The sequence below is a fragment of the Microcaecilia unicolor genome, chromosome 1, assembly GCF_901765095.1.
Source record: "Microcaecilia unicolor chromosome 1, aMicUni1.1, whole genome shotgun sequence".
In the NCBI taxonomy this organism is placed as follows: Eukaryota; Metazoa; Chordata; class Amphibia; order Gymnophiona; family Siphonopidae; genus Microcaecilia; species Microcaecilia unicolor.
In genome coordinates, this window is record NC_044031.1 from 680,581,522 (window position 1) to 680,598,996 (window position 17,475).

At 42.0% G+C, this 17,475-nt stretch overlaps 1 protein-coding gene across 4 annotated transcripts; it reads right to left on the reverse strand.

Annotated features, from left to right (window-relative positions):
* Positions 1-12,217: 12,217 nt before the first annotated feature.
* Positions 12,218-17,437, reverse strand: SENP8 (SUMO peptidase family member, NEDD8 specific). Of its 4 annotated transcripts, none has more exons than XM_030187847.1 (2): positions 16,769-16,814; positions 12,218-14,143 (listed from the first exon to the last, which is right to left on the reverse strand). In XM_030187847.1, the coding sequence occupies exon 2, from the start codon at positions 14,138-14,140 to the stop codon at positions 13,493-13,495; it is 648 nt and encodes a 215-aa protein (XP_030043707.1). In that variant the 5' UTR covers positions 14,141-14,143; positions 16,769-16,814; the 3' UTR covers positions 12,218-13,492. The 4 variants fall into 4 exon arrangements, with proteins under 4 accessions (XP_030043707.1, XP_030043699.1, XP_030043692.1 ...); XM_030187839.1 differs by lacking the exon at positions 16,769-16,814 and adding an exon at positions 16,387-16,511; XM_030187832.1 differs by lacking the exon at positions 16,769-16,814 and adding an exon at positions 17,190-17,437 and having other exon boundaries at positions 12,219-14,143.
* Positions 17,438-17,475: the final 38 nt, after the last annotated feature.

Sequence of the window (17,475 nt, forward strand, 5' to 3'; positions counted from 1 at the left end):
TGAGAGGGTGTGCAGGGCTGAATGGCAGTAATCAATTAGGGAGAAGTAAGATTAAAATCTATTGAATGAAAGTTTTGGGGGTTGGAAGAAATGTGTGACTTTAATCTAAAAGTAGCATTCTGAAAAGGGAGAGTAACATTTAATGGTGTGAGAAAGTGACAGTGTGTCTTGGTTGAACTTAATTGAAAGGAAAACAGTGACAAACATAGTCGCAGACTTGTTACTGACACAATTGTGAAACAACAGTTACTTAAGTTTCAGTATTAAAGGGAAAACTGTATGCCTGGTAATATTAAAGGGAATAGGGCATAAATCATATGGGGTTCTGTGAGACGGAATGTTGGGAGAAGTGCTGTCTGTGAAAGGCTGGATGAGAAACAGTGCAGCAGTGTGATGTCCTGTCAACTCCTGTGAAGATAGGGAAACTAAAGTAAGTGCAGGCCTGGAAGATAAGACATTTTTAATTATTTTTTTTTTTAATAGTTGACTTGGCCACAGTTTTCTATTGATCAACTTAAATGTCACATAGAATAATTGATTCTATTGAAATAGGGAGGTAGGGTGTTGCCTCCTGTTTTATTTTGTTAAGTGAGGTGTAGGGTGAAGAAGAAAATTCTGAAGAACAGGCTTCTGAGATGTTTTCTGGGCCCTCACGCAAGACAGGTTTTGTTCTTCACTGCCTAAGGGACTGAATAAAATCTTCCACAGCTAAGTGATTTTTGGATAATTATTAACAGGAAAGAGACACTTACCTGATGATTCATTGGAATCCAAAATCCTGTACCGTGAATATCCTGTAAAAACATAATTGATTCACAAAGAATCAGATTCTTTATATATAAGGCAAAGGTTAAAAGTTCAACAAGAATATAGTTATATGTTGTTGTTAAAGAGAAATATACTTATCTGATGCCAGTCGGTTATCTGTTATTGGAAATTATCCTGCAAAAAAAATGGTATGAAAGTAATTCTGTTAATTCCACGGTGGTATATTTTTACACTGATTTTTAGGAGAAAGAAGTGGTTAATACACTAATATGCTAGCTGTTTTAAACATTTATCTTAATAACAAAAAAATAATTAAAAAATATTGTAAAAAAAAAAAAAAGCTTATCTAAGGTTGAATTTACAGAAAAAGATACTCACCTACTTGTGTTAAGGGACAATAAAAATAATTTATGAACATTGGTGTCTGATTTTACAAAGTAAAGCAAGCTAACTGAAATTGATTTAAATTTTTTCCCTCATACGTCATGTGTGAGGGTAGAATTTGAGTTTAAATGTGCACCTTCCCTCTGCTCTCGGCGTCGTGGTCCTAAGCACTCGGTTTGACTACAACTTAACACCAGGCATTCTGGGACCCACTTTTTTTTAAGCCGAGAGTCTCAGGGGGTGGGGGTTACAAAACAAATGGAAAAATGTTGCCTCCTTTGGGAGTAGGTAAGCCCTGGAAAAATCCAGTCCTCTGTCCAATTACCCAGCATGCTGCAGGACAATGATCCTAAGTAATAATGGAGTGGCTCATCAAGAAGAAAATTAATGTTCTTGAGTGACCCTATCAAAGCTCAGACCTGTATCTAATAAGAAGATGAAGAAACAAATTTACCGATATCATTAATAAGTAGAATAAATCTATTTAAAATGATCATATTCCCAAGATGGCTCTACCTCTTGCAGGTATTGCCAATACATTTGATCAGTAAAGATTTACGACAGCTGAATAGGATCTGTAGGGGACTCCTATGGGGAGTGGAGGAGTGGCCTAGTGGTTAGGGTGGTGGACTTTGGTCCTGAGGAACTGAGTTCAATTCCCAGCACAGGCAGCTCCTTGTGACTCTGGCCAAGTCACTTAACCCTCCATTGCCCCATGTAAGCCACATTGAGCCTGCCATGAGTGGGAAAGCACAGGGTACAAATGTAAAAAAAAAAAAAAATCCAAAGTGTGCTTTGAATATTTGAATAAGGGGTGGGCTAGGATTACCTTGTATTAAACAATACAATCAGGCATGCCTTCTGAGACATCTTAGGGATTGGCTGTTTAACACAAATCAATGTACCCCACTTAGTTGGGAACAGGCACTATTTAGGCCTTGGCATTTGAATTTCTTATTACAAGCAAAAACAAAAAGGTTACCACTTAGCATTCGGAACAGCATATTGCTTCAACCTCTGAGAAGTGCTTAGAAATTTCTTATGCAGTCTTGGAAATATAACCCCAATATTAGTGACCAGCTCCCATTGCAAGGAAATGGGGACTTTCCACCGGGGCTGGAGAAGGGTTTATTTGATAGATGGTCGGCAAAGGGGATTACTTTGCTAGAACATTTAATGAATGAAGAGGGTGTTCTGTACAGTTTTCTGGACATGCAGCAGAGATTCTCTTTAGCCACTAAAGATTATTACACATATCGACAATTGCATTACTATTGGTTCAGTATGGACCAAGATGCACTAGGCACAAGGTTTGGGCTCTAGGCTTCTAGATTTTTTGAAAGGGGATGCACACGGACAGGTGTCAATATCGAGTTTACATAAAGTATTGGCGTCCCTTAGCCCCCCCCCCCCCCCCCCCCCCCCCCGTGCCTATGAGATACTTGAAAAGACATGGAGCAAAGACTTGGGCTATGAGCTGAAAGGAATACATTTTGCAAAATTGATAAAAGATATACCAAGACAAGTGGGAGGGGCGGAGCTTCAGGAGAGTCAATACAGGGTAATTCACAGGGGGTACATATCACAATCACAAGCAGTAAGGGCAGGATGGATATCTGATGCTCAATGTCCTAAGTGTCTTAGAGATAATAACACTTTTTTGCATGCATTTTGGCGATCTGATCGAATAAAACACTTTTGGAAAATGTTATAGAAATATCTTGAACAACTATTGGGTCATAGACTGCTTTCCTCCTAGAGGGGAGTGCTTTGAATAAAAGCAATGCTTATGGGATCTCAGACAAAAATCAGGAGTTATTCTTGTGTAAGGCCCATGCAGTGGGGAAAAAATGTATACTCAGACATTGGCTGCAGACTGAGCCACCCTCCTTTTGGTACTGGAGAAATAGGTTCCATGAGCTAATGCTCTGGGAGGCCAGGGAGGCTTACGGTAACCCAAAGAAAAGAAAGATCTTTGTTAATATATGGTCTAAATATTTACAAAATATCTCCCACAAGGCTAGAAGTGCAGTGCTTAACAAATTGGATACGTCCTAGATAGTGAGACATCCAGCAGATATTTGCTCCGGATTTTGGACCGGTTAAGACCTGTAATAGATATTGCTAGTATAATTACCATGAAATAAGTAGATAAAGGTAAAGGAGTAAAATAAAGGGGAGGTTGGAGGGGGAGGGGAGGAAATGATGTAAAATAATGATGATGATGTTAGACTAGATGCATATGTACAATTATGACATGACTGAATGTTTACAAAATGTTTGACTTTATTGGTTTTGTTTGACGTGGTACATCATCAATAAAAACCGTTGAAATATAAGAAGGTGAAGAAACAATGCAACAAGGCGATGGCCGTGGTCAGAAGGATGCTAGGCTGCGTAGAGAAGGGCATAACCAGCAGAAGAAAGGATGTGTTGATGCCCCTCTACAAGTCGTTGGTGAGGCCCCACTTGGAGTATTGTGTTCAGTTTTGGAAGCCGTATCTTGCTAAAGATGTAAAAAGACTGGAAGCGGTTCAAAGAAAAGCTACAAAAATGGTATGGGATTTGCGTTGCAAACCGTACGAGGACAGACTTGTTGACCTGAACATGTATACCTTGGAGGAAAGGAGAAACAGGGGTGACATGATACAGACATTCAAATATTTTAAAGGTATTAATCCGCATATGAACCTTTTCCAGAGATGGGAAGGCGGTAGAACTAGAGGACATGAATTGAGGTTGAAGGGGGGCAGACACAGGACTAATGTCAGGAAGTATTTTTTCACAGAGAGGGTGGTGGAGATGAAAACGGTAATGGAATTTAAACATGCATGGGATAAACACAAAGGAATCCTGTTTAGAAGGAATGGTTCCATGGAATCTTAGCGGAGATTGGGTGGCGAAGCCAGTAATTGGGAAACAAAATGGGAGCTGGGCAGACTTCTATGGTCTACACCCTGATCGTGACTGAATGGATAGGGATGGGCTGGAGTGTAAATTTTAAGGGGCTTTGACGTTAGCTTCAGAACTTTGTACAACAGTACTGGGCAGACTTCTACGGTCTGTGCCCTGAGAAAGGCAAGGACAAATCAAACTCTGGTATACTTAAAAAATATCACATACCATGTAAAATGAGTTTATCTTGTTGGGCAAACTAGATGGACCGTACAGGTCTTTATCTGCCGTCATTTACTATGTTACTATATTTGTGAAAAGGACCTTTGTAAGTTTCTCATCCAAGGACTTAGCATCTGCTTTCTCCCAAGATGAGAAATGCTAAGGGACCTGTATACAAAGGCTCGCTAGGATTTTTAGCACGCACTAAAAATTAGCACATGCTGTGTAGATGCCTATAGAATATTATGTAATCCTTATCAATACCCAGCTCCAATCAGTCCATATCAGTGTCTTTTATATAACACTTAAAGTTTTTTTTGGTATTGGATCCATCAGATAATCATGTCACCACCATTCAGGCTGTATATATAAGCCAGGTATTTCATTATGGTGGGCATGTATTAGTCATTTATCCATGATTTTCAACATTTTATCTTTCTACTTTCAACTAGCAAATTCCAACTTTCAATATTCAGTTTTATAGCATCTAATGTACTTAGCTTAGAAGAGCTACACTGTTCTTTTTTTCTTTTCTTATTTCTTTTATGAATTCTTGTTTTCACAAGTAGTTATTCATCTCGGAGACATCTTTAATCCGACATTAAATCATGTTTCGCACAAGTCGCTGTGTCAAGGAACATCTCCTAGAAACCAAAAAATATGTAGTATTTAACATACTTTGCTTAGTGAATATTTCATCAAAAACAAATCCAAAGAACTCCTTTACCTCCGTATAAGCTGGAATAATATACATTGCTCTCTTCGTTTTAAAATGGCCGCGACATTTCCCTACTTATATTATAGATAAGCTAACGTCTCAACAGCTGATCAACCCCATGTCCAGGTCAGTCAGAATTAACTTCACAGTAGCTTTAGCACAATATTTGAGGTGTTATCTTTCCTAACTGACATCCAAGATGTATGAGTTTTCAGGATCACAAAAGGTCCCATTTGGATAAGCTCTGATTCTTTTTATTGATCCACAAATTATACAACAGAACTGAATCCCAAAAATCACAAAGTCATACAATGATTCAGTGAAACAATACTTAATGGTACAAAAATAATATATAAAAAATAAAATGATATATATATTTTTTGTGATGTGCTCAGAAAAAAAACAAAAACTGATTATGAGGTTCATTTTCTGAGCACTAAGACACACAAAGTACTATGGTACTTGTATGTCTGCTTTGAAAAAGAGTCCCTATATATTGGACAAATGCGAAGATGTGTCAAACAGTGTATTGCAGAACATTTAAGTTGTATCAGGAATCAATGTATGGAAGCCCCCTTGGTGTCTCATTGGATAGACACGTCATTCCCTTTGTGAATTACATTTTGCAGTACTGTCAGTTGTTCATCTGGAACAAGGTGGAGAAGTGTCTTGATTTCCATTATGCAAAGAGCAGTGTTTTACCTTTGAACGGAATACTGTGCCCCCTTGGGGATTAAATTAGGAAGTGGACTAGACTGTGATTTGATTGGTGGTTTTGGATCTTTCTTCAGTGCATGTCTTGGGATGTGTTGACACCATCTTTTTGACTGTTCAAAAACTCAGCGATCTTTATCAGTTATAGGATTGTTAAGACCTTGGAAGTGCCCCATCTGTATGGTTCTGTGAATTATTTAAAGTTTTTTGTTAATTGTTTTGTAATTTTAATATTTATTTTGAATGTCAGTTCTGTTTTGCTATTTTCCCGCAGAGAATTGTTGAAGTATTTATGTAGTTCCCCTGATGAAGCTTATTTGTGAAACATGGATTCATGTCAGGTGTTTGGTGAATAAACAGGAGAAGGCGCAACTAACTACCTGTATTATATCAGTCTACAGTGGGACATCTTGGAAAATTGAAAGACTGTGCAAAGAAGCATTTCTCATCTAATTTTAAGATAAGTACTATCATTGTAATTATATGGCTTCCATAGACTTTATAGGTGTACAATGAAAGAAAAGATTGTTGCCCCTCAGCATGTATGTGTTGGCACTGCAGGCAAGTTTTTGCTTTTTTTCTGAGTGCATCTTATCACAAAATGTTTTATAAATAATTTTTATTATTTATATATTATTTTTGTAAAGTTAAATATTGTTTCACTGAATCATTGACTTTTGACATTCTTTTTATTGAACCAAAGAATTCAGTTTCCAGCCTGACCCACTAGATGGCACCACAAAACCAAGATCTGACCTAAAACATGACACAGATGTCAGTTACAGTATCATTTTCAAAACCTTACAGTTTAAAAAAAGAATTAAGGAAAAACTGGCCCCATCTTCTCTTATCCTGTATGTTTAATTTAATTAAAAATCCAGGTTAACATAAAAAAAAAATAGAATATACAGATGTGGGGTGATAATAGTCCTGAATGGAAGCTTTGCTTTAAGTTGATGATCTCAGAAAATCCAGTGGCAAAGTCACAGTATGGCTTTTTATTAATCGAAATACACTTGAAGAAACTGTAATGTCTGGAAAAAATTCTGGTGGTATGGGAAGTCAACATCGTACTTCAAGATCTGACAGCATTTATGAAACTTGAAAGTTTACTAACTCTCGTTTAATATTTCAATTTCTTACGTCCACGTGAAAAAAACAACCTAGAGGACCTTTTCACTAAGCTGTACTAAAAAGTGGCCAGCGCTGCCATTAGCGTGTGGGTTTCCCGCGTGCTCCGGCCACTTTTTAGCACAGCTCTAAAATGCCCAAATTTCTGTTCTTGCCATTAATGGCCACACACTAATTTCAAAATTAGTGCATGGCCATTATCATGTGAACCCTTACCGCCACTTATTTAAGAGGCGGCAAGGGCTCATACTCTACTCATGCAGTAATCGGGCCTGTGGCAATGGACATACGCCAGCCAATTACCGCTGGGAATGCCTATTCATCACCCTCATGCTAGAAAATAATTTTTATTTTCTAGAGTGGGAACATTTGCGGCAAATACAGAACTACCGCAGGATGCCTGGGCATTCCCAGCCGTAGTGCTATTTTGCTGCTACCTGTGCAGTAGCCCTACCAAGCCTTCATAGAAGGGTCCAATATTGATTTATAATGTTACTAGCAATGTTAAAACGGGCGAATATTGGTATGTTTTTTTCCAAGGCCCCCCTCTCCCTCCCTCTGCAGCTGCAAGGCCCCCTGCCCTCCCTCCTTCCCTGCCAGCTCCAAGGCCCCCTCTGTCCCTCCCTCCCTCCCAGCTCCAAGGCCCCCCTCCCAGCTCCAAGGCCCCCTGCCCTCCCTCCAAGTTCCAAGGCCCCATTCCCTTCCAGCTGCAAGGGCCCCCCTCTGTCCCTCCCTCCCAGCCAACTCGAAGGCCCCCTTCTGTCCATCCCTCCCAGCTCCAAGGCCCCCCTCCTTCTGACCTCCCATGTCCAGCATCCTCCCTCCTTCCCTGCCACCTCCAAGGCCTTCTGTTACTCCCTCCCAGCTCCAAGGCTTTCTGTTCCTCCCTCCCAGTTCCAAGGCCCCTCCTCCTCCCTCCCAGCTCCAAGGCCCTCCTCCTCCTCCCTCCCAGCTCCAAGGCCCCCCTCTATCCCTCCCTCCCAGCCAGCTCCTAGGCCCCCCTCCTTCTGAGACCTCCATGCCCTCCCCTCTCCTCCCCCCCAAGGTCGCCACCGCCCCTCCCCCGGGCCCTCTGTTCGCCATTGAACTTACAGCGCAGAAACCGCAGCAGGCAGATCAGCTCCCGTTGGCCTTCCTTCCCTGCCTGTGTCCCGCCCTCGTGTGACATAATGTCGGCGAGGGCGGGACACAGGCAGGGAAGGCCGACGGGAGCTGATCTGCCTGCTGCGGTTTCAGCGCTGTAAGTTCAATAGCAAAGACAGGGCCCAGCCCGGGTGGAGGGGGAGTGGTAGCGGCGACCTGGGGGGGGGGGGGGGAGTGGTAGCAACCTCGGCGGGTCCCTCCCTCCCCTTCCGTGCAGTTTCCCTCTCTGTTCCGTCATCACGTCTTGACGCGGGGGCGGAACAGAGAGGGAAATCTCTACTGCGCATTTGCAGGTGAGTCGGTCACTTGCCATTTATATGTTTGATACAAATTGAACTATAATAAAAGAAAGCTTTAAAAAAAAATATGAGGCTTTGGTATATACAGCCAAGATGGTGTCTGCAGAAGACATGTGCTAGGTTGCTCCAGGAATACTGTTCAACTTCTGATATCGGGGATTTTCAGTACCCATCTCTATGGGGGGGGGGGGGGGGGTAAGAAGAAAGGAAAGGCCAGGTCTTACCCCTCTAGGCTGGCGGCCTTTCAACTCTGAGGCAGTCTACATTGGAAGCACGCAGAGCGCCTATGTCTTTAGCTGTGGTGGAATGCAGTGCAGTGGCTTTGCTTAGCCCTGAGCATCAAGTGGCACCCTTGAGACCTGGAAGTAGTTGCAGTGTGGAGTCAGCTTTGCTGGCAGTGGTTGTGAAGACTTCAATGACGGAGCCCCATTAGTTCACTAAGCAGTGAGTCCAGAGAATTTGGATGGAAAATTTGATCTTGTTCACCTGCAGTCTCTGGGTATGCAAAGACCAGCTGCCATACCAATGGATGTTTTGAGGGATGCAATCCAGCATATTACCTTCTCTCTTACAACAGTGGTTAACAAGTTGGTAGACAGAACTAACATCACACCTGTTGGTGTTGATCAGGTACAAGGCACCACTCCTACAAGACTATCAACTCTGGAAAATAAGATCTCCTCATTGCGGGATGTAAATATAAATGTACCCCTGGTTATGGATTTAGAAGTGGCACATCGTAAAATGTAATATTTTGAAAATCAAATGCAGAGAAACAATTAATCTAAGGTTTTCAAAATTTCCTAAGTCTCCGCTTATGGTACTATTAGACCTACAACAGATAATTTACCACCAATTATGAGAACTCAGTATATTAATAAGTTAGAAGAGCCACATTTATTTTTGTTACATTTGTACCCCTAACGGCAGGCTCAGAGCGGCAGGCAATGGAGGGTTAAATGACTTGCCCAGAGTCACAAGGAGCTGCCTGTGCCAGGAATTGAACTCAGTTCCTCAGGACCAAAGTCCACCACCCTAACCACTAGGCCACTCCTCCACTCACATGTATTCAGAGTGGAGGGAGAGCTGATAACTTGCTGAATGTGATGATTTTTTTGGAGTCTTCATTAGAACTGGTGCCCCAGAGACCGACATTGGTGGTTGTGTTTGCACTTAAATCTGACTGAAACCTTGTGTTACCTTTGTATTTTCATCATATGAGTAAAAGTTTCTCAAATCTGTTATACATATTTTCCTGACTTTCTAGGATTATGCAGGAGACAGTTCTTTTGAAAATTCCATCTAATTGTCCAGTAGTGATTGAGTGTAAAACTTACTTGCTTGCAGATCCTAAGCAACGAGTTGTTTGAGAGCTAGGGAGGGGGCTTTGACTAATTAGGATTGCCTCTCATTGTGAATGCTATACACTGTTAGGTTGACTTTTGTAACCTCAACTGGGGGTTTTCTGCTAGATTATTCTATTTTCTCATTTTTGACCCACAGTTGTGGAACATATAACTGCCATATCCTATATAATAAAACGCACCTCCAACATTTTGAAGCCGAGAAAGTGAAGCCTTGAAGCATCCGTGCACTCTGTAAGGCTCCGTCTCCTGAATTGACGTCACGTAGTTCTGGGTACGTCAGCTGCAGCACTGACCAACCGCACGACACCAGCACGAGGCCCCGCCCCTGTCGCAACACCACAGCAGCCGCCACCTCTCAACCCTCCCCCCTCCAGGGTCGCCACCATTCCCCCCCCCTCCGAGGTCACCGGCCAGGCCCAAGAACTAATTAAAACAACAAAAATGCTTTAAAAATGCAAACGCGGCACCGCAGGCAGCCATCAGGCATTGACTGTCAGCTCTGCAGCTGCTCCTCTAGCCTCTCACGTTACTACCCCTGGAGCAGACCCCGGAGTATGACCTGAGAGGCGACAGAAGCTGCAGAGCCGACAGCCAATGCCTGATGGCTGCCTGCGATGAGAGGCTGCAGAAAGAAAGAGGGGACACATTGGGAGGGGATGCTGAGAGCAGACAGGGGGAGGGGGTCCAGAGAGGGAGTCCTGAGACCAGAGTGAAGGGGGTCCAGAGACCTGAGGAGGTCCTGAGACCAGAGGGAGGGGGTCCTAAGACCAGAGAGGGAGGGGAGGAGGTATCTCTGTCACACACACACACTCTCTCTCTGTTTCACACACTCAGTGTCTCACACTATATCACATTCATTCTGTATCGGTCACACAGTCACTCTCAAACACTCTTTGGATCTCATACACTCTGTCAGTCTCATAGTCTGTGTATTGCACACACACTCTCTCTCTCACAGACACACTCACACACACTCTATCAAACATACACACTTCGAGGAAAACCTTGCTAGCGGCCATTTCGTGTCAGAAACGGGCCTTTTACACTAGTAACTATATATAACATATACAACTGTTTGTGGTTTGTATAGTTATATGACTTTGCATTTTTTTTTTTCATTGTTGCTCTGGATCATAGGTTTATGATTCTTAAGTTAAATTATTGTAAGTAAAAAAAAATAAAGAAATAAATAGAAGAGTTGATATACAGCCCACAGCAGTCAACTGTTTTTAATCCACCGATAGGCACAAGCTCAACAAAGCCTGGATATTCAATGCCGATATTCAGACCAATGCCCAGTTAGCTGGTGGATAGTTAGGAAAGCCTTTTTGCTGTCCTAATTTTATGCACTTACTTAACGGGCTAGTAGAGTGAATCTCACCAACTGGCTCCATCCTGGCACTAACCCAAGTGTTGCGACAGGCAATCTTAAGTGGCTTTTCCTACTCAAGTGCACTATTGGTGGGTGGCCAGCTCAGTGGCATTTTTAACTGGGCAGGAACCTCTCCTACCTGGTTACCTCTGTTTGAATATCAGGCTCATGGTCTTCTGATACGACTGCCACAAAACCTTAGGGCATCATGTGCTCCCGATGCAGGGAACAGTCACTGATGAAGCTAGCTAGAGAGAAGCATTGCCTAAATCTTTCAAAGTAGAACGAATCAGTCCTTCCAAAAAAAGAGGGACTCAACCCATACAGAATTCTATAGACCCATCTCACTGCTCAATGTAGATGTCAACCTCTATGAAAAGTAATCACTAATAGGTTTTAGGCTGTACTCCTCAGGCTGGTGGACATACAGCAGGCGGGTGTTATTAAAGGGAGCAATGCAATTGTTAATTTTAGAAGCTAACACCAGTGGGGAGGGAGATGGCCCTTGTTAGTTTTGATACAGAGAAGGACTTCAATAGTGTCTGCTGGGGAAGCCTGACTTGGAGGAGATATTGAGGTGGATTCAAGAGCTGTATAAAGATCTTAAAGCACAGATATTCACTAATAATGGGAAGATATTAGGTCTGTTCTTATTGGAAAGAGGTACCCAAAAAGGGTATCCTCTATCATTCCCCTTGTTCACTTTAAGCATGAAACATTAATGCAAATGTTGAGGCAGGATCAGGGGGTAAAGGGGCCACTGGTGGGAAAGAATGAAGATGGTATTATTTAGATGTTCTTCTGATATGGATAGGTGATTGCTAAGAAATAATGCCCCAGCTGATCATTTATATAGCTTTGGGCAATTTATAGGTTGCACATGAACAGGGAAAGGTCTTCATCTTAGGGTTGAAAGATAATATGACAGCCACATGGTGGTGGAAGGGGGAAATTCCTATTGCAGTGGGCAAATGATACCCTGAAATATAGGTTCTTGATCTAATTCAGAATATTGCTAATGTCAAGCCTCTTCTGGAGAAAATGGAATGCACATTGCAAAACTGGTAGCACTTGCTCATATTTTCTTACCAAAATGGCTATACTTGTTTCAAAATTTGTCAACTCTACTTAAAATGAAAGAAGTGCATATAATTGTAATGGGATGCTCATAGTGTTTTTATAGAAAGATAAGAGAGGGTGGGTATACATCTCTCCTTGCTGAATATTCTTAAACAGAGGTGGGGTGGGGACTCCTGGATATTAGTAACTATGATATAGCCTGTTTGTTGCAACAGAGTTTATAATTTGGGGCTAGAAAAGCCAAGTCTTCTACTCCGATGTATATTCTTCACACAAGGGGAATGTGCTTCCGTTGCAGATAAGGAATAATCCTGTGAATCAGTCAGTGCAATAGGCCTGGGCAGTAGCTCAAAAGCACAGTAGGGTGCATAAGACATGCTCATATTATTTGCCTTTGATACAGAATGGGGATTTTCCTTCAGGGTTAGAACATAGGGGAGCTTAGGTATGTCAGAAGGGTATGCTGTTAGTTAACATGTGACTCAAAGAGAAAACAAAAGGCACTATCTCCAAGATATGGAAAAAAAAAAACCCAGGTGCCTTGGGAGATCTTTCAATAGTTGCCAAGTATGCCATTTTTAAGGCAATTATACAGAGTTGGGTTAATGGTCACATCTTTCAATAGAGGAAGGTAAATAATGACAGTACCAAAGGCACCTGTGCTAGGACCACAGCTTTGTAACATATTTATAAATGATCTAGAAATAAAAAGTGTGAAGTTATCAAATCTTCAGATGACACAAAATCAAAGCCAGGCATCCAAATAGCAGATGAAATTTAACATAGAGAGGTGGAAAATGATGCATCAAAGTAAGAATGAAAGATTTACAAGCAGTTTTGAATAAGTATGTTATGTACTTCCTACAGCATACACATTACAGATTGCCAGAAATCCTGCCCAGTTCATGCAGACTGAAGATCACATCATCCTTTGCTCCTTCCATGTGTCAGTCTGGTTAATATTTTTTTGCACAAAAATCCTACAGAAACACTAAATACAAGGTGTTGTGCTAATGCCACCATTACTCCTGCTGTAGCTTGACTAGCAATAGTGGAGCCTGTTCTTCACAGCTAGCATAGAGGCAGCCTAAAGGGAATACTTCAAAGCAGTGAGGCTGCTGTCAGGGGACAGTTTATTTTTTATTTTATAATTAGACAAAAAAAAAAAAAGGTGTTTCGCAGTCTAGCAGCAGGTAAAACAAGAGCAGAAATTTTCCCTGGAGAAGTTTCACATAATATTGGTGCACCATAAGATACTTTTATTCACAGAGTTTTGGTAAACTCAAAAGCAAAAGACACCAAATCATACACACAAAAATGCCTCCATCCACTTTGGGGTACAGGGCAAATAGCTGGCCACAGAAAACTAAAAGAAACAGTAACAAGAATTCACTAAATATCATTTTTGGGCTAGGTTTTTGATGCGTTCTTTCCATTCTGTCCTCTTTTGGGTGATGTAAAGTGGTGTAAGTAGCTGCAGCAGAGGCTTTTTCTGTCCCCTTAGATGCTGCTCACACAGGGTCTCTGTAGTACAGATGACATACATTCCACAGTCATAGCTGTTCTGTTGAGATGGGGCTTGCTCCTCTACAAAGCTTGCTTTGCCCAAGAAAGGTTTAAGCTTTTCTGCCACCTGCCTGGCATGCTGACTGTTGCTTCTACTGTAAGAGTCATAGTGGGCAAATTTGTCTGTGTCCTTCACATAAACCAGCAAACTCCAATGGGTGCCACCTGCAGCTTGGTTAGAGTTATCATTGATAGCCAAAAATACCACCTTTTTGTGAGGAAGTTCCAGTGGCTCAAGGAACACTGCCACTTCCTCCTGACTGCCTGCACACTTGATGAACTGAGTCACCTCTGGGCTGATAAAGCAGGCTTCCTTGGAGTAGTCTTGGAACTGTTCACTAGCAAAGTACTCAAAAGCAAATCCAATAATATGATCATTCAGCCAGCTTGGTGGATCCAGCAGTAAGACATCAGATTGGCGCAGCAAACTGTCCATATAACTCAGAACAACAGGGTCCATTCTTAGGCCAACATACATCATACCCTAGAAAGAAAGCAATGAAATTGAACAATAGTCCAAATATACAGCCTAACAGAAGAGCATATTAACATAACATAGTAAATGATGATAAAGACCCAAGCACACTATTCAGTCCGCCCTTCAAGATTACTGCATTAAACCATACACTCGAGTTTAACACATGCCTGTACCTTCTTTTGATCTGTCCTTGCTATTTTCAGGGTACAGACTGTAGAAGTCTGCCTGGCTCTGGTCTTCTATCCCAATTACTGGAGTACTTGTAAGTTTGTTTTCATGCCACTCTCTTTCCACATAGAAATCTATTGTGTTTTATCATGCATTTTTGAATGATATTACTTTTTATTTCCCCCACCTCCCGTGGGAAGACATGCTTGGTGTAATCCAAATTATAAAAGGGACTTGGAAGGCACAAGAACTTATAGTATAACTAGATAAGATTGTGATTTAACATGGGAGAACAAGTTTTAAATTAAATAAACTAGCATCAAGTCATTTATTGGATTCTTTAGTGCTAGGCGTGGAGGAGTAGCCTAGTGGTTAGTGCAGTGGACTTTGATCCTGGGGAACTGAGTTTGATTCCCACTGCAGCTCCTTGTGACTCTGGGCAAGTCACAACCCCCCATTGCCCCAGGTACAAAATAAGTACCTATATGTATGTAAACTGCTTTGAATATAGTTGCAAAAACCTCAGAAAGGCGGTATATCAAGTTCCATTTCCCTATTTCTTCTTGTATTTTCGCAGAATTCTCCTGAGCTGGAATCACACCCTGTGTGACATGCTCTCTAGCATCCTGCTCCTGCCCACTGTATTGCAGCCACTGCAGGGGAGACAAATGAGCATAAGTATTGCCATACTGGGACAGACCAAAGGTCCATCAAGCCCTGTATCCTGTTTCCAACATAGGCCCATCCAGGTCACAAGTACCTAGCAAGATCCCAAAACAGTAAAAGATTGTATGCTACTTATCCTAGAAATGAGCAGTGGATTTTCCCAAGTCCATTTTAATACTGGCTTATGAACTTTTAGGAAAATTATCCAAACTTTTTTAAACCTTGCTAAGCCAACTGCTTTTACCACATTCTCTGGCAACAAATTCCAGAGTTTAATTATACTTTGAGAGAAGGAATATTAAAATCTACTATTTAGTAGCTTCAATGAGTGCTCCCTAATCCTAGTATTTTAAAAAAGAGCAAACAAGCGATTCATATCTACCCACTCCACTCAGTATTTTATAGAGCTCTATCATACCTCCCCTCTGCTGTTTGTTTTCCAAGCTGAAAAAGCCCTAGCCGCTTTAGCTTTTCCTTATAGGGAAGTTGTTCTATCTCCTTCAATTTCATCGCCCTTGTCTATACCTTTTCTAATTCTGCTATATATATTTTTTTTAGATTCAGTGACCAGAACGGCACACAGTATTTGAGGAGTGGTCACATCTTGGAGCAATACAAAGGAATTACAACATTCTAATTTGTGTTTTCCATTCCTTTCTTAACATTCTATTTGCTTTCTTAGCCACCTCATAAGGTGGTACTCTGAGGATCTGGGTTTTACCTTCTTCCACCTTGCATCATGTAGCTATAGTTTGGGTTCCTCTTTCCCACATGCATCACTTTGCAGTTGCTCACATTAAATGTCATCTGCCATTTGGATGCCCAGTCTCACAAGAGCCTCTTGCAATTTTTCACAATCCTCTTGTAATTTAAGAGCTTTGAATAACTCATCAGCAAGTTTAATTACCTCACAATTTATTCCCATCTTTAGATCATATATAAATATGTTAAAAAGCAGCAGTCCCACAGACCCCTGGAGACCCTCACTAGCTACCCTTCTCCATTGAGAATACTGATCATTTAACCCTACTCTGTTTTCTATCTTTTAACCAGTTTTTAATCCACAATAGGCCAATACCTCCTAGCCCATAACATTCTAATTTCCACTGGAGTCTTTCTGGAGGTACTTTATCAAATGTCGTTTGAAAACCCAGATACACAATATCAACTGGTTCACTTTTATTCACGTGTTTATTCATCCTTTTAAAGAAATGGGCCAAGTCATTCTTGGTTCCTGTCTCTTTGTGCAGCTGTTCTGCTTACAAAGCCCTCCAAATGGCCCTGCATTTTAGAGTAAGCACATTTACTTCTATTCCTAGCACTAGTTCATTAAATCACAGCTTTCCCTTTTAGCTTATTCCAAAGTAGGTTCCCTACTAAGGTAGCAAAGACCAATCTATTTAAAATTCTCTTACCTTCTACAGATTGTAATGCTTGTTATCTTGGGCAAAAAAAGAATCTATTTAAAATTCTCATACCTTCTACAGATTATACTGTTTGTGATCTTGGGAAAATCACGTAAACCCCCATTGCTCCAACTTTTCAAAATTATTGGGGGTGCTAAACCCAATGGAAATAACTCCTCCCTGGACACATAATGAATTTTCACAATATTGGGGGTGCTCAAGCACCCACAGTGTCGGCTCCTATGGCTTCAGGTACAAAGGTATGATTGTAATCCCTTCGGCGACTGGGAAATATCAGCGTGTACTCGAATATAACTCACCCTGAATTACTGAAAATGACGCGAGCTAAATCCCAATAATAATAAAAAAAGGATGTTCGTCTCTGCCCTACCTCCTATGCCATGCGGTGAAGACAGGTGCGTAGCAGACCCACTATTCAGGCTGCTGGCTGAAAGACAAGTGCCCGTTGCCCCCAGGTCCCCGAGAAAAGCCACGACGCGCGCCCCCCACCCATCCCGTCAGCTCAGCTGCATCCCAGAAGAGGCGTGAACAAAGCCAGCGCCCGTTTACAGTCTGCACTTCAGGCCGCGGGGAACTCTTCTAACAAAACCTTAAAACAGCATCAGGCAGATGCCGACACACCTGAGGCCATTCCAAAACATATACACCACAGGGCCTAGGTTAAAAAAAAAATCCCGCCTAACCTGCTTTCTACGGCAGCGCCAGCAAAGCCAAAGATTTGAACTCTAAGATTTACGGCCAATGAGAAAACCGAAATTATTAAAGCTCAAAGGTGCAACATCCGTCCATACCTCCCTGCTCGCTCCGAGGGCCTTTCACGTGATATCTCACCTCTGTCGGAACAGGCTGTGAAGAGCAATCCGTGCTACATGGCCTCACACAGCTGGCCTAACGAACCAGCAGGTTTACAGGCAGAAGGCAGGGAAGCTAAATAGACTGCTCCGTTCGCAGCGCGCCACGCACAAAGGAAGACAAACCGCTCCTCCAGAAGCCCAGCAGCGCTTGCAACTAAGACGCCGTTCGACTCCGAGGCAAGGTTGCCAGCTCCGCCTCCGGCGGCGTCAGGCCGCCCCCTTC

Coding starts and splice junctions, on each gene's coding strand:
- SENP8 (XM_030187847.1), bottom strand. CDS start 14,140: ATGATGTATGTTGGCCTAAGAATGGACCCTGTTGTTCTGAGTTATATG.